Source organism: Cygnus atratus, chromosome 2, assembly GCF_013377495.2.
Source record: "Cygnus atratus isolate AKBS03 ecotype Queensland, Australia chromosome 2, CAtr_DNAZoo_HiC_assembly, whole genome shotgun sequence".
NCBI lineage: Eukaryota > Metazoa > Chordata > Aves > Anseriformes > Anatidae > Cygnus > Cygnus atratus.
In genome coordinates this window covers 70,715,454-70,739,022 of record NC_066363.1, presented here as the reverse complement: position 1 = coordinate 70,739,022, position 23,569 = coordinate 70,715,454, and the positions used below count along the sequence as shown (strand labels likewise).

The following is a 23,569-nucleotide window of genomic DNA, read 5'->3' as shown; positions in this document are numbered from 1 at the left end:
TTGATGGATCCTGGGATGAACAAGCATGCCAGAAATGCAGAGGTAAAAATCCAGTTGATCATATGATAGATACCAGGTCTTGACAGTCTTCCCACACCTGCCCCAAGCCCTAGCATTTCCAAATCAGAAATATCTGCACTTGAATCTTTTAATTATAGGGTTATTTCCAGAACTTCTCTCTCTGCACTTGAGTCTTTTAATTATAGGGTTATTTCCAGAACTTCTCTGTTAAATGGCTCCTAGTGATATAGAATTCAAAATGTCCCCCTCAGTGTGATTTCTACCAATTGCCCTGCTTGTCCAATACTATACAACAACAGCAACAAAAAGAACAGCAACAACAAAAACCCACAAACATGGAAATCTGAAATCCCCCATTATAACTATGAAGAAATGGCACTGAAAGACACATCATGTGTGCTAAAATTAGGAAATCAAGCTCTTAATTCTTCCAAAAATTACAGGTGGTGCTGGTGAATATTTCATGCTTTTTACTGCAAAACAAACAAAAAACAAACAAAAACAAAAAAACACATTCTGATCTCCAGGGTTCAAAACATGAATCTGTTCAACACCATTCTCATGAGACTGTGAGCATGGAAGAGAGGAAAATTTGCAAATACATGTAACAATATCCCAGGTTAAAATGCCAGGTTGAAACACCAAGTCTTCATAGGAACATTCTCAAATCTACTCTTTATGCAAGGACAAGAGATGGAACTTCCCAATGAGGGACATACTGACTAGAAATCAAAAACAAACTAAATTTCTATATATTTCTAAAAAAAATAAACAACCCCCCCAGATGTTAACTTCATTGTGCTTCCTTAACTATTACGTCTATACCCCATGTTGCACACTTTGATGTGTGATTGTAAAATGTACTGTAAAATTGTTATATGGAATTGAAATTTGTTGCAAGAGTGGATGAGGTTTTAAAATGCTGTATCTAGGCTAATAAAGCAAGTGCTAAATATATGCTATTTGACAGATGTAAAAGCAGACTGTTTCACAAATGCTATTACAATTTGTACAGCACTTTAGAAACTTAAGACTAACAGCAATACATACATGTAAATCTCCAAGAATTGGCAAGAATGCTAGGTTTTATTTTTGCTTGTTTACACAAGTCCTTCAAAGAAACTCACCAAACTACTGCTAAGACCCACAGGAGAACCAAGGAAAAGGTGATTCCATCCATGGGACCTTTTCTCTAAATGTCTCAAGCCAGATTATTAGTTTAGTTGAAAAAAAAACAAAAACAAACCAAAAAACACAAGTCATGCTACACATAGGGCTGTCTGATTATTTATTCATGTTTCTATAGTTAATATACAAAATATGGATTCTAAAAGACTTTTCTTTATGACAAAGAAAAGTTTGATAAACAAGTTTCAGATCCTACCATTGTGTGATTTAGATTCTGATCTTTTCAAAGCACACGCTAACTACTATAGTAGGTGCTCTTCCACACAAATGCTTCATTATTTAATTTACAAAGCAGCACTTCTGATCATGTGTCACAATGATTCAGAACAATCTCGGAAACCGCAAGCTCAAACCACAGTAGGATTCTGAATCAGGTTTCTTGAAGTGTTTTGGGTCAGTAACATCATTTAATCTCAGGAACACACTGCTATAGCGTAGCTGTGTTGTATCTCTGGTGCCAGGGAAGAGTTCTCTCAGACAGCAGCAGGAAATATAAATTAAAATGCATACGTCATAAATAAAAAGCAAGGGGCTGCCATCAATGAGGAGTGACCTCCACATGCCTGCATGTTGGGTAGAAGCTCCACACACTCCACACATGGCAGAAATGACAGTTCTCATCACTGAAGTTCATGAAAAGCAAGCTGGTGCTCTGGTATACATCCTAACAGCACCACATGATGCATGGCTAAGAGTAGACGGCATGAGCAATTAAAAAAAGAAATAAATTAAAAAAGAAAAGAAGCAATAAAAACATAGGTGAAATGTTATGACTGAAGATCATCATCTTTTGTTTAACTACTAATGAAGACATTTCAGAACTGGAATCACTTTTTTAAAACATCTCTCGTTACTTCTCATTTCCAATCCAATGTGGACAACAGGACGTGTCCAAATGAACATATACAATCTCTTAGCCAGGTATGCAAATAAGCAGCTGATTCCAGCAATTTTCTTCTGTACAGCCAGACACTGGCTTGTTTGACAGCAATGGATGCCATGAGCAGTGAACTGTGAATGCCTCCATGTGGTTGGAAGCGCAAAAAAAAAATCGGTGCATGACACTTTAAGTTAGACATTCTGGGTCCCAGGGAAAGATGAAGAGCAATAGGAAGATGGTTGGCCAGGGGCCCTAAATGGCTACAGGAAAGCAGACGTGGATGCCAGGCACCAGCTATGACCAGGCTGGTCCTTTGAAACTGCTACGGTCTGAGCTAGTGGTTATACTGAGGTAGAAGAACAAATTACGTTGATGTATTATTACATCTGCTGCACTGACCAAGGCTCTTGGTTGTGCAGAATTATGCAGAGAACCACGATCACAGCACTCTGTATTTGCATTTATTTACAGTGCTGATCTACTCACAATACAGACAACAGTCATAGATTTACCAGTAGCACACTAAGCATAAATTTGTGTTTTGTACAAGAAATAACACATCAACAATTCTGTTCTGAAAGTCATGTTGCATAAGAAGATCTGGTATTAATTTACAAGGGCAGGACCCCAAATACACATGCCTTATTGTGATGAACTCCAATTTGTCAGTTATTTATGAAACACAGGCTAGTGGGTACTCTTTGTCTCTCCCCACATGCCTAAGAGAGGATCCTTTAGTTGTACACCTATTCCATAACCCTAAAAGCACCAAGCCAAAATGAATGGAGCCCTGCATGTTTAGGGATACCAACTTTAAGAACACCAAGGGTGAATTTAATGCACAAAGGTTGGATCAGAATTAAGGGCTGGATATAAAAGCCTCCAATTATTCTGCAATATGTCAGGCTATGCTTTTATTTCCTTTGCTGAAGAGACTGAGGAAAGCATTACTATAAAAACATTTTAAAATGAGAAGCAAATGGCATTTAAAGCAGCTTCATTTCCTACTTAGAGTAGACTCAAGAGCAAGGGGAGCAAGCATGTAGGAAGGAGAGTGCTTGAAGAAAGAAAGAAAAGCACAGTAACGGGCACTTCTCTGCAATAATATTATCAGCCTGCTGAGAGCAATTACAATAGCACAGACAACCCTTGCTTTATTGTGACCTTATTGAATTAAATCCGAGGAAAAAAACTCTGAAGTTCAGCAGGGAATTTCTTAGAAAATTTTAATGCCAACTTAAATTTGATCCAAAGGCCTCAATATTAAAGGTCATATCCATTACAGTACAGTGGGAAACCATGGATCTCTCTGTTCCTATGTTCCACCCTTTCTTAGTTTTGTTTTCTTATCTAAGAGGAGGTCAGAGATTCTCCTTCTCTCAGTCGTACAGCACTCTGTATCAGAGGCACAAGACTATTTACATTTTAAAAAAGCATTAGCCAGCAAATCAAATAAAAAACCCTCTTATCTTACTTTAAATGAAAAGCTGAACACGAAACCACAAATCAAACAGCAATGATGAAACTAATGCACTCTACAGTCTGATTTTGCCACCTTATGTGGATGTATAAAACATGTAATTTGATCTTCATTCAATTATCTGCCACAGGACTTCCAGATCAACTATCATCATGACGGGAGGCAGGTATCATGTGATCATTAACTTTCACTGAATGGTAAAATCTGTGATTTTTTTTTTTTTAAATCAAATTCTTAATTCTTGGTCACATCAAACCTTTGAAATAGGGAGGGCATTCACAGAAGCCTGATCAGCTGAGCCTTCAAGGGTTCTTTGTTTGTGCATCAGCAAGCACAATGGTGACAATGGTTATGGGGTGCTCCTGCAAGCCCCATCATTCCCCTACTCACAGCTTTCAGCTTTACAGCAGGAGATGCACATGCTAAGCACCAGTGAGAAACACAGCACACTGTACAGCATACATGGAACTGCTCATGAATTCCTTTCTGCAGGAGCTATTGCTCCCAGATTTGCAGGATATCTACATGAAGTTACTCTGCTTTTTAGCTAAAGAGTTAGGAAAGAACTCGAAACATATATGGCTTGTACTTGTTCAAAAAGATTAAAAAAATCTACTTTTACACTATTTTTTTTCCAAATATGAAAGTGTATGAGAGAAAAAAAGCTCATGCTCCTGAATGCTTATGTAATTGCTTTCGAGCTTTCACTGCTGTGACTTCCAGTGCAACCTGAGCTCCTAAATGTGTGAAGACAAGTCTGAATCCTTGTTATCACTCTGCTCAGGTACCCTCTGAACAAAAGAGCCATTGGTTCTTTTCAGCCTAGGAATATTCATTATGGAATTGTATTCCTTACAGTTCTTACTTTCTCAGTAGCCTCAGTATTCACTTAATGTAGGATGACTGATGAAAGGAAAAAGGCTAAAAGACAAGTTTCCCATACCAGGTTCACCTACGTTTCAGAATGTATCCCATCTGATGACCTGGCAGTGACAATTTCAGCGTTCCCCAAATGTACTGGAAAACCTGGCAGCTGAACTAGTGTAACCTACCATTCAGTCTTTGTTGGCATTTGTGGAGGACAGTGAATAAAAATAATCTTTTCTGAACTTAATTCATACGAGATTTTAGATTCTTCATGCCAAACTACATTTCATGTGTGTCCCAAGGACATTAGCAGGTTTGAAACCAAAAAGGCAAATTCAATTTGAATGCCACCACTTCTTAAACTACAGACATGCTTTCACCTATCAGTACATTGATCCAAACTTACCTTTCTACACTTAGATGCAAACTACCCCTAGCTCAGAACCTCTGCAGCAGTGTCCAAGCAAACATGCCCTATCAGCCATACATCGGGATGACTACTTTTGAAACTAAATGTAAGTTACTCACTCAAGCACTCTGCTGCAAAGCTCTCTACATACAACGCAAATGTACTTAATCTGTCGTGCTAAAGAAAGCATCGATGGTTTTGTCTTCTGAATTACTTTACCCTTCACAAAGAGATTGATTACACATCCTCGCTTTAATCTGATTTGATTTACTAACCACTGTAATTTTGTTCCTTAGACAATTGTGTCTTAGTACAAAAAAAAAAAAAAAGAGGGAGAGACTTAATTACTTTTAACATTTGCAAACAGTCAACAAAATGGCTGCTACACTAGCATCAAAAAAAAATAAAAAATTCATTTTGTATTCTCATACAACAGCTAGCCTTGATGTTAGAGTACAGACATCTTAGTTTTGCATCTTAGTTTTAGCATTACACTGTATTACATTTTGTATTACAAATTTATTTTATTTTATTAAAAAAAAAAAGATTTTCTCAGTAAGAAGAGGTTACAAACTACAAAAATAGAAATTTCAGTTGTGACACTGGGTAGGATGGCATCAGGCTTCATAATAGTGTTAACTCACCTGTTTGGCTGCCATTTTTGTCTCATAAAAGTTCAAAGAGGTGAAATAAAAACTATCAATCTACCATTAATAGTTTTCAAATAACAGCACCTTACTTGAAATACAGAGAAATAAAGTATTTTAGGGTACTTAAGCTAAAGTGCTATGTGAGGGACCAAGGAGTTGGAGTGGAGAACAATGAAGGCTGGAGGAAAGGAGTACAGTTGAACTTGAATTGCTCAAGTGAAAGGAACTTTGCTATCTGCATCAAGATTTGAGTGTTTAAACTGGTCCTCAAGTTTTCTAGGACTGAGATCCTGGTGAATTTTTTATTCACCCTTTTCTCACCATACTTGCTAAAAGGAGAGTTGGTATCATCAGGTATATAAATATCCTTTTCTTACTCCTTCCACAGATTAAAGATGCTAGTCATGCTCCTTTTCCACTTTTTCAATTGACCTGTTGTTCTTTCCTAAAGCATGCATTTATCTTCCTAATCTCATTTTCAACTTAAGCAAATGGTGTATCTGACTCTATGTAAAATCCCACTTAATTCTACAGCATTTCAAATAACAATTCGTTTAGTCAACAGTTCCTTCTACGAGTAGTACTGTAAAATTCAGCCCTATACAAGAAGCTATTAAAATAAATAATTTTATATAATATTTGAGTATAACAACATAAGTGAATTTTATCTTAATTGTTGCACATATATGTATGTTTACTTGAAAAACTGCATTTCACCTATAAGGCCTAAATTAAAAAGACAAGAAAATTACAAAACACAAATAGCTGCTTCCCTGCTTCTCTGTTTCCCTATCATGTCACACTGTGCAGAGCCAGTCACACTGGCTCTTCTTAAACTGCCTCAGCTATTAAGTCTTTCTTCATTGTTCATTAGACAAGGTTTTTAATTCTCAATTTGTCTTTGGTGTAGCCCATAAAACATGGTCAGACTGACACAAACAATGTGGCCAGCATCCTGCCAGCTTTCTGTCTCAGCAGACATTCTCTTCCAGTTTACTGCTATTTGGATCTAATGGGAACAGAAAGAAAAGAGAGCGAGGTGGATGGTAAAGGGCTATCTACTGAGACAGACAGTATTGTAAAATTTGGAATACCATGCTTTAATTCCTGCTGTTACCATTCTTTGGGAGCCTGGGCAAATAATTTAGGTCTCAATGCACCAAAGTCCTCAAGTTTATGCTTAAATTTAAATAGAAATTGCCTGCCTCATTTTTACCTCAATACCTTAATGGCAGGCATGGGGTGAAATGCATAGCTAAAAGCAGGTGTCTCGATCTCCAAGAGCTCGCTGCTACTTCTGTAGAGCAGTGATAGCACCAGCGCTTCTCCCTGTCCTTTGCCTTGCTTGTGCAGCAGGGAATAGAGAAACAGTCCCAGCCCTGACAAGCCCCTTGCAAGACAAATGTGCAAGTATTGCCACACTCACAAAAATGTTAACAATAATAAAATTAGCTGTTTGAAAAGACTCTTCTTTTCCTAAACCCATAAAGCATAACATACATGTGCTAAAGGTATTTTCCTGTCATTTTAATGGGTTAGTTTTTCAGTATTACTTTACAGCATATGACTTTGCATATCAATTTTTTGTCTTCTTCCCCCTTGAGCATACATACAAATCATTTAAAAGCAATTTACAACATGTCAAACTGCTTAAGGAGACTCTTAAAAAAAAAAAAGTATGAAGTTAACCACTGGCGTGATTTATTATTGAAGTTCCACTGTTATAACTTGACAATTAAGAAATATTGATAAATGTAAACACATTATTGATGTCAATTAAAAAGCACAAGATTGATTAACCTCCCAGAGGTATACTGGCACAGGCAGTTAGAGAGTAATCACCCTCAGCAAGTATTCACTACTGACAAATGTGCACAGAAATTAGACTGCTGTGAGACAAAAAGTACTTTCAATTAAAATTAAGATCATTTGAACACATAACCAAAGCATCGGGTCAACAACAAAATAATACTACCAGAATACAAGCAAGATATGTATTAATATGAAAGGCTAAGTGATTAGGTCACATAATGCTCTCATTAATCATACACTGATGAAAACATGGTTAAAAATTACTGAACGAACTGCTCAGTAAGTGAATTATACTCATGAAAGAGAAACAAAGCCTATGAACGTATTATTTAGCCACTACACTGCAATATTTATAACTGCCCTGCTGAGGGACAAGACTTTGCTTACAGGATAAACATCAGATCCCTGTTTCAAAGTATATATTTATGTACATCCTAGAGGTGACCAAACTATAATGGTGAACTTGAAACTCTACTTAGCAATGGTTCAATTTCTGCAGAGCAAACAGTCTAGGAAGGATGTTCAGGTAGTACATACTTTAGAGGGGGGAAGCATACACCTGGCATAACCCAGAAAGGAAAAAAATAACAGGAATCAGTCAGTTTGTAATTTAAACATGCCTGGAAGAATTTGGCCTCCATTTTTTTCCTTTATTCTTTTTACTTGCTTACAGAATTAATGTACTGGCACAATGCCTGTCACCACAGTGAAGGGCACTGCAGCTATAGCTTTTAATGACAAGAGGAAAAAAAAAAAAAACACCAAAAAAAAACCCCAACACCAAACATGCTCACCTCCGAAAGCACAGCTAAAGACAGCAGCAATGCACCAGTACCAAGGAGACTGCATAAACAGTAATTAAACTCCTCACTACACTCTTGTCTAGAAAATAGACTTCACTTAAACTTCCAAGGGCTGGACCAGACATACTGATATCAAAGTCTGGCCACCTTCTTCCCGAAAGTTCAACCTCCATCACAATTTCATGGATCAGACGTTGTTCCCTTCAAATATAAGCAGCTACAAAGGCATTAGACAGGATCTGAATTAATGCAAAAAATGTAAAATTGAAACATAACACATCCATGATAAAGCTTTTTTATTTGAAAGAGCTTTGTGTGAAGGCCACACACGTGTTTACATTTATTGCCAAAATAAAGTGAGATTACTCTGAACCTACGTGGCTGCAAAATTCAGTCAAATGGTACTTGTGACAGATACCATGTTGGATGCTGAACTAAAACACAGGGGTATTCAACAGACCCCCAACAGGATAACTGGTATATGAAGACACAACAGACACAAAGGACAACTGCTGATTATTATTATTTTTTTAAATATTAACTATTTTTTCCCAGATTTTCATTAAATTACAGTTAACATTGGTAGGACTTATAAACGGGTTTCATTTTGACAAGCAATTTTGAAATACAAAAACAACTGGCAGCGTAGCTACTGGGACAACGGAATAGTTTCAGGGACAAAAGCAACAGAAGCATGAGGATAACAAAATGGGTCGGCAGAAAGGACAATTGAAGACAGGTTTGTGGAGCAAACAGGACAAATAGAGTTTTTTTTAAAGCCTGGTGTTATGCTGAGAATGAAGATGAGAAACTGTTTAGACTGAACAAATCATCTATGGAAGAAGCAAATTAAGGTATCCAATTTAAAGTGGCAGGGGAAGATTTTACATACTGTATTTTCAACTTGCTGTGGGGGGACTTGTGTTCATCTGAGAAGTCAGGAAAGAATGCCAGTAGCTCAAATAGAAACTAAAATGCTGCTTCTTCCCTTGAAAAGCTATAAAGAGAAAACCTGTAATTCTAATATGCTGAGAGACTAATGACTGAGCATGTTGGGAGAAAATGTCATTACAAAAACATAAAAACCCAACATTGTGCCCAGGTTTACAAGATCAAGTGACTTGTAGGTCAATGGGATCATCAATATCACCCTAAATTGCAAACTGAAGCTCAAGGGCAGCAGAACACAGTCCTGGGGATCTGAGGCACCAAATTTGCCAGAACCTGTCCTGTACTTGCTTAGTTCTGATGCCATTGAGCCTGGCGCTGCCTTTTCAATAAGCAGTACAAAACTGGGAAGAAAAGTTTTCTCAGCAAGGAACGAGAAATAAAAGAATAAATTAATAAGCAACAAAATCTGTGGAAGAACAAAATTAAGATCACTGCTGTAATAAAAGCACTGTTCTCTCTTTTTTTTTTGTCTCCCCCAGAAGTCCTCAAAACAGCAATCCCTTTCATTTCCTTGGGGTCTATCTCTACTTAAAACTGGTTTACCCCCATTATACCACCACAGATCAACAGAAAGATCTATTATCTGAAATGAACGTAAGTTACAGTTCACATGCAAGGCATTTACAAGGTAGTATGTTTCATAAATAACACACCAAATATGGCCACACATCTCTTTCCTATTCAGTAAAAAAGAGAGCTTCCACTCTCATTCTCTGCATTCTCTGCAGCAGACTGGCACCTCCAGGAAACCACGCAGCAAGAAAGAGAAAGTAAGTTGCTCTGAGCTGAGTGTACTTTCACAGAATCACAGAATTGTAGGAGTTGGAAGGGACCTCCAGAGATCATTGGGTCCAACCCCCTGCCAAAGCAGGTTCCCTAGAGCAGGCTGCTCAGGTAGGCGTCCAGACGGGCCTTGAATATCTCCAGAGAAGGAGACTCCACAACCTTCCTGGGCAGCCTGTTCCAGTGCTCCGTCACCCTCACCGTGAAGAAGTTCTTTTGCATGTTGGTGCAGAACTTCCCGTGATCCATTTTGTGGTCACTGGTTTCACTGCTACAAAGTCATCTTCACAGGCTCCCTGGGCTGGCACCAGTGCAAATCAGAATGGCAGACCCAGCAACACCACAGTCATGTTATGAACATGGCAGAAGTCACCTAAGTTTGGGTGGCTCAAATGGGTGGCATTTATTTCTACCTTCCCTCTCGGCAACGTTTTGTATTTATATTACAACACACGTGTACTTGCTATTATTTGCCTTGTTTGGAAGAGGCCCACTTGGAGTTTTGTAGCAACAGCCATCCTTGCGAACTGTATTCGTTTACATACCAGACAGCAGCCCTAAGACTTGAACACAGGAAAGCAGAAAGTGTGAAGGGACGAGTAGTATATGAACACATCTCCCTGAAAATGAGATTTTTTTGTCCATGTGTCTGAGGCTTTCTTCAGCACACGCTGGCTCAGTTGGTGCTGCTGCTTCTTTCAAGAAGCTCCAACCAGCCAGGCTGGAGCAGCTTGCTCTTTTCCACGGGGAAGCTTACACCTAGCACTGATTTGATCAGATGCGACACACTGCCAAGCCAAATTGCTCACTAGAAAAGTCAGTCCTCCTCCTGTCCTTCAGACAGCCCTCCTCTATGTGTAACACCAGATGCTCAGAGCTCTGGATGCCTTACATAACTACTTATTATTTATGATAAGGCCCCAACCTCTCTGGATTAGCCACTAAATATAATGGAAATAATAGAAGCTCTTTATCTTTACTTTATCTGTCATACAAGCAGCTGTTAACACTCAGGTCTTTTTTTTTTTGCTTCTCTCCTTTTTAAAAAAAGGTTGCTGTGTATGTCAAATGCTGTATTGTATGGCAAGCACTCCTGTTATGGCTCTTAGAGCAGGGAGACTCTCAGAGCTTCAGGCTAACTCCCAACTGCCCCTGCCTGCAGCCTAAAGGTTACTTTCAATGCAGGGCCTACTTCAGTATTTAATATTGCAGGCAGAAGCTGCCACTTGCAATTTAGTCAGTGGGGCAAACAACAGCAAACCATTTGTGAAAATACAGTCTTGTTCTCCATCAGGAGAGTTAAATGAAAGCCTGGAGAGTAAAACTGCTCTGGAGACTCACACAGGTGTAACCTGGAGAGCAACACCACCTGAAGACGATGAGATGTCTGCTGTACTTCCTGCATGTTCAGTTGCTAGAAATTAAGCTTGTATGACAGCTCTGGGCTTGTGGCATCTGTTATAGTACTGCTTATCTCCAAAACTACCCCCCATGCCAAGATGAAAAAGCTATTTGGAAAGGTTGGCTGAAGGAGATCTCATTTCTATCATGTCCTGTGAAGGGCCAAGTTCTGATTCACCCATGCTTCAGTTCAAATTTACCAAACCTTTTTCAAGTGACTCCTATTTCAGTTTTCTCCTTGTTCCTTCTCATGTTTTTTCCCCCCCAAAACCCTATGTATAATTACTGGACATAAGATGTATTTACACTCATACTGGAATACAAAAGTAGTGTAGCTCTGAATTTTATGCTTCCCCATTTCAATTTTAATTTCAGCCTCATTAGTACCATTTATTAAAAGCTAGCTATCATCCATCCCTATATCTCCCTCACTTGCATCTACATCTCTTTCCAAGTAAAGAGCACTGAAACTTAGCGTATGTTAAAGATTTCTGATTTTCTTCAAAGCACATTCTTCTATGTAGGTTACAGTGATAAAAGAAATACACAAACTTATATTTCTTGAGTTATGTTCTCAAATTGTCTAGAGAGTAAGTGCAACTTGAATAAATCAAATAGGATCTAAATGACTGGGGGGAAGTGTAAAAAAAATCACCACTTCAAGAACTTTGAAATCAGAACCAAAACCAGTTCACAGAACAACCCCCCTAATGCCGCCTCTCTTCCAAGTCAGCTAATTCAAATTCAGTATTTGGCTTCGCCAAAAAAAATCCAGCATAATTTTAGAAAATGCACATAGGGAGCCAATCAAGTGAGAACTCATCTGCCAAACCAATTAAAAACTGACTACTGGTATTACAACAGACTAGGAGATGCAAGAAAAGTGAAAAAGCTTCATTCTGACCATTTTCATTGTAGCTAAATTCTAGGTGGCACTGCCAGTTTTTACAAGTGTATGGATGCTTGATTACCTCCAAAAACTAATTCTATACAGTGATTTGATTGAACTGTTTTAATAGGATCATGAGCCATTGTTTGATCATGCTGTTCACCTCCTGCTCTTCTTCTGCAAGTGAGGCATTTTAAAATTCTTCCCTGCTTCTACCCTTGCTTTAACAAAGTAAATTCTTGAGAGATAGGAATAGTTCTCTCTGTAATTTTGGTTTTATCCTGGTTTGAAAGTATAGGTGTGCAACTGTAATAGCTATAAATATGACACTTCCAAGGAAACAGTGCTTGGATAGGAACTGAGAGTCAATAAACTTTAGAACAAAAGTAGGTATTTGCCATTGAGAATCTGAAAATTAGGAAGAAATATATATATGTTTTCAAGGAACTGTTAAAGAAAAACTGTAAATTAATCTGATTTTAAAACTCCCTTCCAGTGACAAACTTGTTATAAGGAAACCATCTTAGAGCTCCAACATAACAGGCAGCCAGCAGGAAAAAATAAGTGACTTGCCAACATCGTACACATTGGTGAACAGCAATGTGGGTGCCGCACACTGTACTCACGGGGTTCAAAAAGCTTTTCCAGCTATTCCTTCATCTTTACCTCTGAACTGCTGCTAATGTAATCACGTTATAAAGTATTTCACAACTTTCTTACATATACAGAAAAAAAAAGATGGAGATGATTTGTAGCCTGCAATTAGAACTACTAATAAGAAATTTCTGCTTCTAAGAAGAAGAACCTTCTAAGAATAAGAACCTTCTGCTACGGGCATCCAGCCTACAGTGCTGTGCTGTATTGGACACAGGCATCTTCAGGTACACATAATTATTTCTTAAAAGTTGGAATTGACTATCTCAAAGACCTTCCCAATGTCCCAGCTGTGCAAATTAGTACCGGTCTCCTGAATGCTTAATGGTGTGCTTTCAATCCAGAAATACATACGCTACGGTAATTAACTACTTTACCTGCTATTCCTGAAAATCAATCACAGGATTACTAGAACTGAACTTTAAAAAACAATGGGAGTGTTTGCTGATAAAGCTAGAAAGTGTGAGCAATAAAAATCAATGCAGGTGCAGTACACAAAGTACTTCTATCCATTCTTACCGTAACCATAATAGAAATTATTTGTCCTGCTAATACCATTTTGATCAACTGAAATATGATTGCTTATGCTGTGGCTATATTATTATCAGTTCATATTAAGTGCTGTATTAGTACATTCTCAGTATAATTTCCACTTCCATTCAATAGTTACTTTAATCTATGATATTGCTAAAATGAGATAACGCCAATAAATGGCTCAAGAAGATGCAGTACTTGGCTATGCACACCTGCACTGGCAACGTCGCTTGTTTAAAAACATTTTTCAAAAGAACTGTTCAGCTGTCCTTATTTCAAACAAGTTTCGAAACAAATCCATACCAATCATATTTACTAGAGGTGGAAAATATGGAGAAACACAGGAATATGAGACCAAAAATCTCATACTAATTGTAATACAGACTTTTAAAGCATAGTCATGAAGCATTTCATTAAAATACTCTTAAAGTTATGTTAATAAAAGAAGACTGCAAGCATAATAACATACTTACAACATGCTGCAAACATGAAAAATGCTGCATGTACTCAATATTTATTATTATCAGTGCCTTTTTAATAGTTTTCATACTTCAAAACCTCATTCCTTCACTCTTTTTCATATCTGAAGGGAACCGCAAAGAGAAGGAAAGCCTGAAGGAGAACAACGCAAGTTTATGATGAATTTTGTCCATCTCTGCTCTTAGAACACGCCTATGACCAGCCAGATACAAAGGAAGCAGATCTTCATGTCTTGACCGTCCAACACTTTACAACATCTCTTGTCTCCCTGCTGAAGATTTGTGTAAAGCATGATTCACATTGGTTTGGAATAGTTAAAGGGACAAACAAAGGCTGTGGAATGACAGATATGTTACACTGAAAAGTACTGCAGCTATGTGATCTCAAAAACGGTACAATTGATATGCAAGCCTTCAGAGCTGGCAGGGAGTCCCAGCATAACCCTTCTTAGCTAGACAAGATGACCAGTGGCTTCCATCGGCAATCTAAACTGAGGAAAAAGTGTTGTGTAGGAAGGCAGAAGAATGAAATGCCCTATGTATTAAAACAGACGTTTAACCAGAGCACACAGGTCTAATACAGCTTTAGAATTTCACTTTTATATTTTCAAACCAACTTGAGATACAGTATGCCACAAAGAAAACTAACAAATACTTTAAAACACACAGTATTACCATATCTTCATAATGGCTTATATAAACCTCGAATCTCAACAACAGCAGTAACATTTCAGGGCTAATTCTCTTACCACTCATATAGCGATGGAAATTCACAAACAACATCATACTGCATGGCCAGAACTGGCTGTTGTGATCATCTTCTTTCTTAAGGACCTCAAAGAATTCTCCTGAAAACTTTTCAAAACTTTCTACTTCAAACTACCTTGTGACAATGCATTTCTCACTCCCTTCTTGAAAGGGAAGATGCTATAAATTGTGCTGTTTACACAGTGAACACACACACACACAAATCTTCAGAAACTGTGTCGAGAAAAGAATCAGAATCGTTCCTTTCTTTAGCAATCCTATTTTTAAATCAAAACCAATAACAAGCAGAGGAGGACTAAGTTGAATATGAATGTTCCTCTATGCTTTTCAGCTTTATAAAGCTACTTTTATAACATTCAAGCAAATTGTACAGTGACTGACATAAACAAAATGACAGTAATCTGTCACCATTTCACATTTCCCACTAGGCTGATTCAAATACTTATTTATGAACCTTACACTTCAATGGTCACTTTGATGACTAAACCATAAATTAGAATGTAAAGTGAATATAAATTTGATTTTAGAGTAACAATAGATTGTCAGCGAAGTGGGATGTTATTTAATTTCTATCGACACACTATGAAAAAGTCAGCAACACCAAGATGTGCTACATCATAATAAACCCCAAACTTAGCAAAAAATGCACGCTAGAACTCATGTTTGTTTCCACGCTTCCGCCTTTAAAAATAAAAACACTTAATATTATGCTAGTTAGTTTTAAATATAAGCTCTTAATAATGTCAGATGACTTCATTACTTGCATTTTCAATTAAACAAAGAGCAAGAATGATTTCTTCCCTACAGAGCATGATAAAATTTGACTGCAAACACATTAATATAAATTTAGACTCTAAGGTTTATTATAGTTCTAAGGAAAAGCTTACTTTTAAGATAGAGGGCTATTATTTTTCCAGTATTTACCTCTTTCTTTACAACTGAACCGGAGATGACACTGACAACTAATAGAAATTCTGCAAAGAACAGTTCTCCATTTACTAGAAAAACTTTTCTAGGGGGTGGTGGTGGGTGAGGGAATGACTCAGCAAAAGTAAATCCGTGTTACCAAAGCATCGGGAAGTCTTCCAGGAACTCATGTCTCAAAAAAATATCTTGGCAAACTCATTTTCTTTTATTGAATCTTTTTTTTGTTAAATGTTCCGCTGCCTACTATATTATTATTTTGAATCCCACAAATACATGCATAATAGAAACACTTACGCCTTTCCAAAACTGCACGCAGCATTATTATGCTTTGAAATTGGAAAACTTCTGTGTGATACATGTGAAATAAATCAATGAAAACTGCACTTTTTTAGCAGTGTTAGAATGGGGAAGTGGTGTCAGAATCTCTTTAATATTCCTTACTTTTCAAGTACATTTTTCCTAAAATCCTTACATGGAATGATACTAAAATGTGATCCAATTTAAAAACTACTTCAGCAGATCTATTTTGCATGTGGGAGAAACCCCTTAATTGTTGAGAGTTAAAGCAACAACAATCAAAACCTTGTGGCTTTAGCAGTAACAGGTTATTCTGCATCATTCTGGTTATGTCCTAGTGACAAAGATACCCTTCAAAGAACAAACACAGAGAAAGACAGGCACTCAATGCTGTTTGCTTAACAAAAGTTTATAACATATTTAATGTGTTTGTAATATAAACATATTACAATTGACCAAACTCTAGAGTTTTAAACATGTGTAAAAATAAAACATACACAAGGAGATTATCATATTCAGAAAATTCAAGTGGAACTTGACTACCCGTAGGGAAGTCTGCTGCCTCCCTGGGGCCAGGGTCAGGGACACTGCCAGAAAGCTTCCCAACCTGGTTCGCCCCTCTGACTACTACCCTCTTTTGATAGTCCAGGCTGGCAGTGATGATATTGAAGAGAGAAGCCTGAAGGCTATCAAATGGGACTTAAGGGGACTGGGACAGTTAGTGGATGGAGCGGGAGTACAGGTGGTGTTTTCATCTATCCCTGAAGTGGCAGGGAGGGGTACCGAGAGGACACGGAAAGCCCACCTGATTAACACGTGGCTCAGAGGCTGGTGCCAACACAGAAATTTTGGGTTTTTTGACCATGGGGCGTATTACTCGGCACCCGGCCTGGTGACCGCAGACGGGTCCGTATCTCTAAGGGGAAAACGGATCCTAGCCCAGGAGCTGGCAGGGCTCGTTGAGAGGGCTTTAAACTAGGAAAGAAGGGGGATGGGGCTGAAATTAGGCTTGTTGGAGCTGTACCAGGGGGAACAATGGCAAAGCTGGGGAAGAAGGCAATGGCCCAACTGAAGTGCATCTACACTAATGCACGCAGCATGGGTAACAAACAAGAGGAGCTGGAAGCCATCGTGCAGCAGGAAGGCTATGACTTGGTCGCCATCACGGAAATGTGGTGGGACCACTCTCATGACTGGAGTGCTCCAATGTCTGGCTATAGGCTCTTCAGAAGGGACAGGCAGCACAGAAGTGGTGGTGGTGTGGCTCTCTATATTAGAGAGTGTTTTGATGTTGAGGAACTTGAGGCTGGGAATGATAAGGTTGAGTCTCTTTGGGTTAGGATCAGAGGGAAGGCCAACAAGGCAAGCATCCTGGTGGGGGTCTGTTATAGACCACCGAACCAGGATGAGGAGACAGATGAGGAGTTCTACAGGCAGCTGGCAGAAGCCGCGAAATCATCAGCGCTTGTTCTCATGGGGGACTTCAACTTCCCAGACATATCCTGGAAGCACAACACAGCCCAGAGAAAGCAGTCTAAGAGGGTTTCTGGAGAGCATGGAAGATAGCTTCCTGACGCAGCTGGTTAGAGAGCCTACCAGGGGAGGTGCCCCGCTAGACCTTCTGTTCACAAACAGAAAAGGACTGGTGGGAGATGTGGTGGTCGAGAGCTGTCTTGGGCAGAGTGACCACGAAATGGTTCAGTTCTCTACTCTTGGCGAAGTCAGGAAGGGGACCAGTAAAACCGCTGTCTTGGACTTCCGGAGGGTTGACTTTGAGCTGTTCAGGACACTGGTTGGCAGAGTCCCTTGGGAGGAGGTTCTGAAGGGCAAAGGAGTCCAGGAAGGCTGGGCACTCTTCAAGAAGGAAATCTTAATGGCTCAGGAGCGGTCTGTCCCCACGTGCCCAAAGACGAGCTGGCGTGGAAGAAGACCAGCCTGGCTGAACAGAGAGTTGTGGCTCGAGCTTAGGAGAAAAAGGAGGGTTTATAATCTTTGGAAAAGAGGGTGGGCTACTCAAGAGGACTATAAGGATGTTGCGAGGCTGTGCAGGGACAAAATTGGAAAGGCCAAAGCTCATCTGGAGCTCAATCTGGCTACTGCCGTTAAAGGTAACAAAAAACGTTTTTACAAATACATCAACACAAAAAGGAGGACTAAGGAGAATCTCCATCCTTTACTGGATGCGAGGGGAAACTTAGTTACAAAAGATGAGGAAAAGGCTGAGGTACTCAATGTCTTCTTTGCCTCAGTCTTTAGCAGCAAGACCAGTTGTCCTCTGGACACCCGGTACCCTGAGCTGGTGCAAGGGGATGGGGAGCAGGATGTGGCCCTCACTATCCACGAGGAAATGGTTGGCGACCTGCTACAGAACTTGGATGTACGCAAGTCGATGGGGCTGGATGGGATCCCCGAGGGTACTGAGCGAACTGGCGGAGGAGCTGGCCAAGCCGCTTTCCATCATTTATTGGCAGTCCTGGCTATCAGGAGAGGTCCCAGTCAACTGGTGGCTAGCAAATGTGACACCCATCTACAAGAAGGGCCGGAGGGTAGACCCGGGGAACTATAGGCCTGTTAGTTTGACATCAGTGCCAGGGAAGCTCATGGAGCAGATTATCTTGAATGTCATCACGCGGCACTTGCAGGGCAACCAGGCGATCAGGCCCAGTCAGCATGGGTTTATGAAAAGTAGGTCCTGCTTGACAAACCTGATGTCCTTCTATGACAAAGTGACGTGCTCGGTGGATGAGGGGAAGGCTGTGGATGTGGTCTACCTTGACTTCAGTAAGGCTTTTGACACCGTTTCCCACAACATTCTCCTCAAGAAACTGGCTGCTCGTGGCTTGGACTGGCATACGCTTTGTTGGGTTAAAAACTGGCTGGATGGCCGGGCCCAAAGAGTTGTGGTGAATGGAGTTAAATCCAGTTGGAGGCTGGTCACTAGTGGAGTCCCCCAGGGCTCAGTGCTGGGGCCAGTCCTCTTTAATATCTTTATCGATGACCTGGATGAGGGATCGAGTGCACCCTCAGTAAGTTTGCAGATGACACCAAGTAGGTGCGTGTGTTGATCTGCTCGAGGGTAGGAAGGCTCTGCAGGAGGATCTGGATAGGCTGGACCGATGGGCTGAGGTCAACTGTATGAAGTTCAACAAGGCCAAGTGCCGGGTCCTGCACTTGGGGCGCAACAACCCCAAGCAGCGCTACAGGCTGGGAGATGAGTGGTTGGAAAGCTGCCTGGCCGAGAAGGACCTGGGAATACTGGTTGATAGGCAGCTGAATATGAGCCAGCAGTGTGCTCAGGTGGCCAAGAAGGCCAACAGCATCCTGGCTTGTATAAGAAACAGTGTGGCCAGCAGGTCTAGGGAGGTGATTTTCCCCCTGTACTCGGCTCTGGTGAGGCTGCACCTCGAGTACTGTGTTCAGTTTTGGGCCCCTCGCTACAAGAAGGACATGGAGGTGCTCGAGAGAGTCCAGAGAAGGGCAACAAAGCTGGTGAGGGGTCTGGAGAACAAGTCTTACAAGGAGCGGCTGAGGGAGCTGGGGTTGTTTAGCCTGGAGAAGAGGAGGCTCAGGGGAGACCTCATCGCTCTCTATAGGTACCTGAAAGGAGGCTGTAGAGAGGTGGGGGTTGGTCTATTCTCCCACGTGCCTGGTGACAGGACGAGGGGGAATGGGCTAAAGTTGCGCCAGGGGAGGTTTAGGTTGGATAGTAGGAAGAACTTCTTTACTGAAAGGGTTGTTAGGCATTGGAATGGACTGCCCAGGGAAGTGGTTGAGTCGCCATCCCTGGAGGTCTTTAAAAGACGTTTAGATGTATCCCTTAGTGATATGGTTTAGTGGAGGCCTTGTTAGTGTTAGGACAGAGGTTGGACTAGATGATCTTGGAGGTCTCTTCCAACCTAGACGATTCTGTGATTCTGTGATTGAATAAAAGGGAACTAGAATCCTACATGTCCTTTCTGTTTCTGAGTATCTTCCTGGCTGAAAAATAAACACCTACTTATAAAACACTTTAAAGCAAGAATTATGTATGACATTATTGAATGGAATGTGGCTTTCCATGACTTCTCTCAATCTTGAGTTGAAAAAGATTTATTTATAAAATTGGCCATTACTATAAAGTAGCAAAATGAAAAAAAAAAAGTAGCAGAAAATTAAAATGATTCTACTGATAATGAAAAAAGGCATAACAAAAGATTCAAGACATGATGCACATCATAGAGGGGAAAGAGTGTCCCCATCAAGACTCTCGTTTTAGAGAACTGATATCTTTTTTCAGCGTCTACAGTAACAAGGTGATCTCTGTGTTCACAGGACTCATCGAGAAGAGAGAAGTTTCATTTTAAAATCTGTCCTGGACCTATTATGGGTTAGATGAATCAAAAGAACCATGTTTTCTCAAAGAAAAAAGACTGAAAGCTTTTATTTTAGGAAGACTTATCCAGCAAACTGCCCTTTTGAGAGTCAAATTCTACCTGTATGAAGTCGGGGTATCCCAAACATTAACGTACTATCAATCAGGGTCATTATTTCAGCATCCCAGTTAGGTATCAATATTTCCCACCTATTTCAAGTGCTTTGATACCTTGATATTGAATTCTTTTCAGAAAGAGGAAGCACTTGTTGTTAAAAAAGGTTGCACCAAATAAGTCCTACTTAAATTTATTTATGGTTTAAAACATCTTAGTACCACTTCAGTCACCTACTTCACAGCAAAATAGTTATTATGATAGCCTCATTAATGCTTTTCTGAGTTACCAAAGATATGTTTACATTTTTACTCACAACCATCACAGATCAATTTTCTGATGTGATTACTTTTTCTATATTACAATCCAGAACAGATTTTTTGTAGTATTTTATTTTAACCACAAATTGTTACTTTTTTGATGCAGATTTCTGCAAGTGGCAGAATTGGACCCTGTGCATTCTTATCTTTTGCCTCCTTTCTTCTTCATTATTTTCTCCGGTCTCTAATACTTATCTGCATAACAAACCTGCATATATTGCCTCTCCAAGAAAGACTTCAATAACAAGAGCTGAAAAATGCTACTTATTACATACAGGTATGAGAAAAGAGAAACAAACAAACAGAAAAAAACCTTGGCATTTAAATACACTTGCACTGAGTCAATCCAATCATAATTGCTTCCTTGAGAAACATTTTTTAAATACAAGATTAGCAACCGTTTGGGTTAAAAAAAAAAGATAGCAAAGCTATGGGAGCACAAAACACCACCTGGTCCTGAAAAAAGAAATTCTAAAGAAATAATTTAACTTATACCATAATTTTAATACTTTATTGTTGAATCAGAGGGCCCAGCTTCTTGCTGAAGTAACAATCTAGCTAAGTGACCTGCTGGTTGTAAAAAGAAACAGCCATTGGAGGACCAGGTGCTTAAGGAATATTAATTCGGTATTTAATAGAAATACTGCTGAGCTCTGACCAGTATCAGTAAGTGCAGACTTGGCAAGGATACACAGCTGAGGCATTACAAGTGCCCTTAGAGAGTTCAGGACTAGAAGCTTTCTTTGTTTAGATTTCCAATGGTCACTGCAGATAGAGTGTGGGTATATACAAGAAGTAAAAAAAATCTAAAGTTTTATGAAGCATAGTTCGTATCTAAATATGGTACCCACTAGAAGGAACAGAGATGCTACAAATGCTACTGAGCCCACATCAGAGAGAAATATTGCCAGTGACTCAACTTTTTCTGAAGAAAAACTTACCACCCTGCTTGGACACACATTTAGCCAGCATTTCATTAATTTACTTTAGGATTTTCTTGTTCTGCTATTGTTCTAGCAATGTATCTGCAGCTGGAGAAATACAACCACAGAAAACAAGACTATTTGCAGTGGTTGTCACTGCCACTCTTCCAAAACTGTGATGGAAGGAAGAAAGAACAAGGAAAGGAAATCTAATATACATGAGGTAGAGGAAACAAATTCAAGGGAAAATGAGGGCAGTGCAGAGAAACAGAGTGAAGAGACACATAGAGGTAGTAAAATAAACAGCAGAAATGGTAACAAAAGATCATATAAACTTTTGATAGCAAGGCCTTTTCAGGCTGCTGAAACGAGCATCCCTAAATCCCCTGTTACAACCACGATGGATAAATGAATGTTTACCATCTTCTCAAACTCAGACATATAAAAACTACTGTTCATCCAGAAATATTTTGAGCAAGGATTTAGTTTTTCCATCTGTAATGGCATAAGCCAGTAGACTGATGAATATACAACTCTTAGCTAAAATAAGAAAAACAAACATACCTGCCGATGAATAATCTCTAGGTTTGCTTTTGCTTTATTCACTAGTTCTTCTATTTTTTCAGAATCCGTTACATTCTTGTTTTCTCTGAAGGCATCTCTTATCCTTCTGATGGCATACGTTCTAAACATAAACAATAAAAAGACAGGTTCATAAATGTGCCACAGTTTATGACATTTCAATATTCTTTAAAACATACTTTTTAAAAAAATAAATCTACACACACGCACACTTCACTTGCCTAGTTTTTTTTCTCTCTTCTTTTTATGTATATATTTATTTTTATTCAGGCTCTTGTCTTGCCTGAGTTGAAACACTAACCAGATTTTTTAAATTAAAAGTCATTTTACTTAAAGTTGTAGGAAAACTTCATACTTCACGTATCAGTCAAGTCCTTATAGCTCTGCTTGTTATTACTGTAAACATACTGTTGGATTCCCATTCTGGATACCGCAAAGCTCAAGAACATAAAAAAAAAAATCAAAAAAACCCACAACAAAACCCAACCAGCTCCCAAACGAATGTGTGTCAGCGTGATTATTTTTATTCCTAGAGGTCACTGGTCTCAATGCTAACAATAAACACATTATACATAAGAACTAGTTCTGACTTTCCACTGGAAGACTAATGGATCAGCCATACCAAAAAGGGCTCTTTCTGTCACCCATTTCTTCTGACAAAGCATATTTCACCTTTCAGTCCAACACCTTATCCATTTCCCCACTCATAAACAGTAATAAGTAGGATCTCTGCAGTCATCTCTGAAACTTTCCCCTTTCTTTCAAAGCCAGTAAGAACCTTTATGCAGTCTGCAATGCATTGCTTAATAAAAAATAGGGCCCAGTTCAATATTAAAATAAAATTCTCAGACTGAGCAGTACATGCTTTTATTACACACTCGTTAGGAGGATGGAAGGAGAAAACGGCAGTACACTGATCCCGCTCAACTATCTTGATAATGTTCTACTCCTCTATCATCACATCAGTGCCAGTTTTACTGCAGAAGGTAAAACCTCACGTGTGGCTCTGGAAGGAAAGGTTGCTGCAAACACCGCAAATAGTACAGTATTTCAACAGCTGTTTCCAATCTTGCATAAAAGTGAAACACAAGACACAAAATTGTCTGAAACGGGATCATGAACCCACCCAACTATGCTGAAAAGTGAAAATAGTGGTACAGGGGACAGAGGAGGGGAGAGGAAGAATATGAAGGACCCCCAGCCAGCATCACTCCACACCATTAGATGGTGCTATCCAGCTCCTAATGCAGGATCCACCAGTCAAGAAGCCTTATTTTCTCTTTGAGCTCATAAATAATACATTTCAATCACAGGAATTGGGATGGTTATGGAGTCCCACCCTGCTGCGACACACCAGCAGATGGTGCGCACTTTTAATTAGGGCCTGTTCACCTATAATGTGACACTGGGGTGTGCAAGTGAGCGAGCGTGTGTTTGTATGTGTGAAGTTAATAGAATGTATTAAATATGGAAGCTCATTCTCGT

General features: G+C 39.4%; 1 protein-coding gene across 2 annotated transcripts in view; it reads right to left on the bottom strand.

Annotated features, from left to right (window-relative positions):
* Nucleotides 1-23,569, bottom strand: part of LYRM4 (LYR motif containing 4) — a 94,146-nt gene that overhangs the window by 48,037 nt on the left and 22,540 nt on the right. For both annotated transcript variants that reach the window (XR_004780754.1, XM_035560317.1), the window contains exon 2: nucleotides 22,067-22,187. Coding sequence is in view for 1 of the 2 variants with exons in the window: in XM_035560317.1 (XP_035416210.1) it covers nucleotides 22,067-22,187 (121 nt within the window). In the remaining variant the exon portion in view is untranslated. The remainder of the gene's footprint in view (nucleotides 1-22,066; nucleotides 22,188-23,569) is intronic.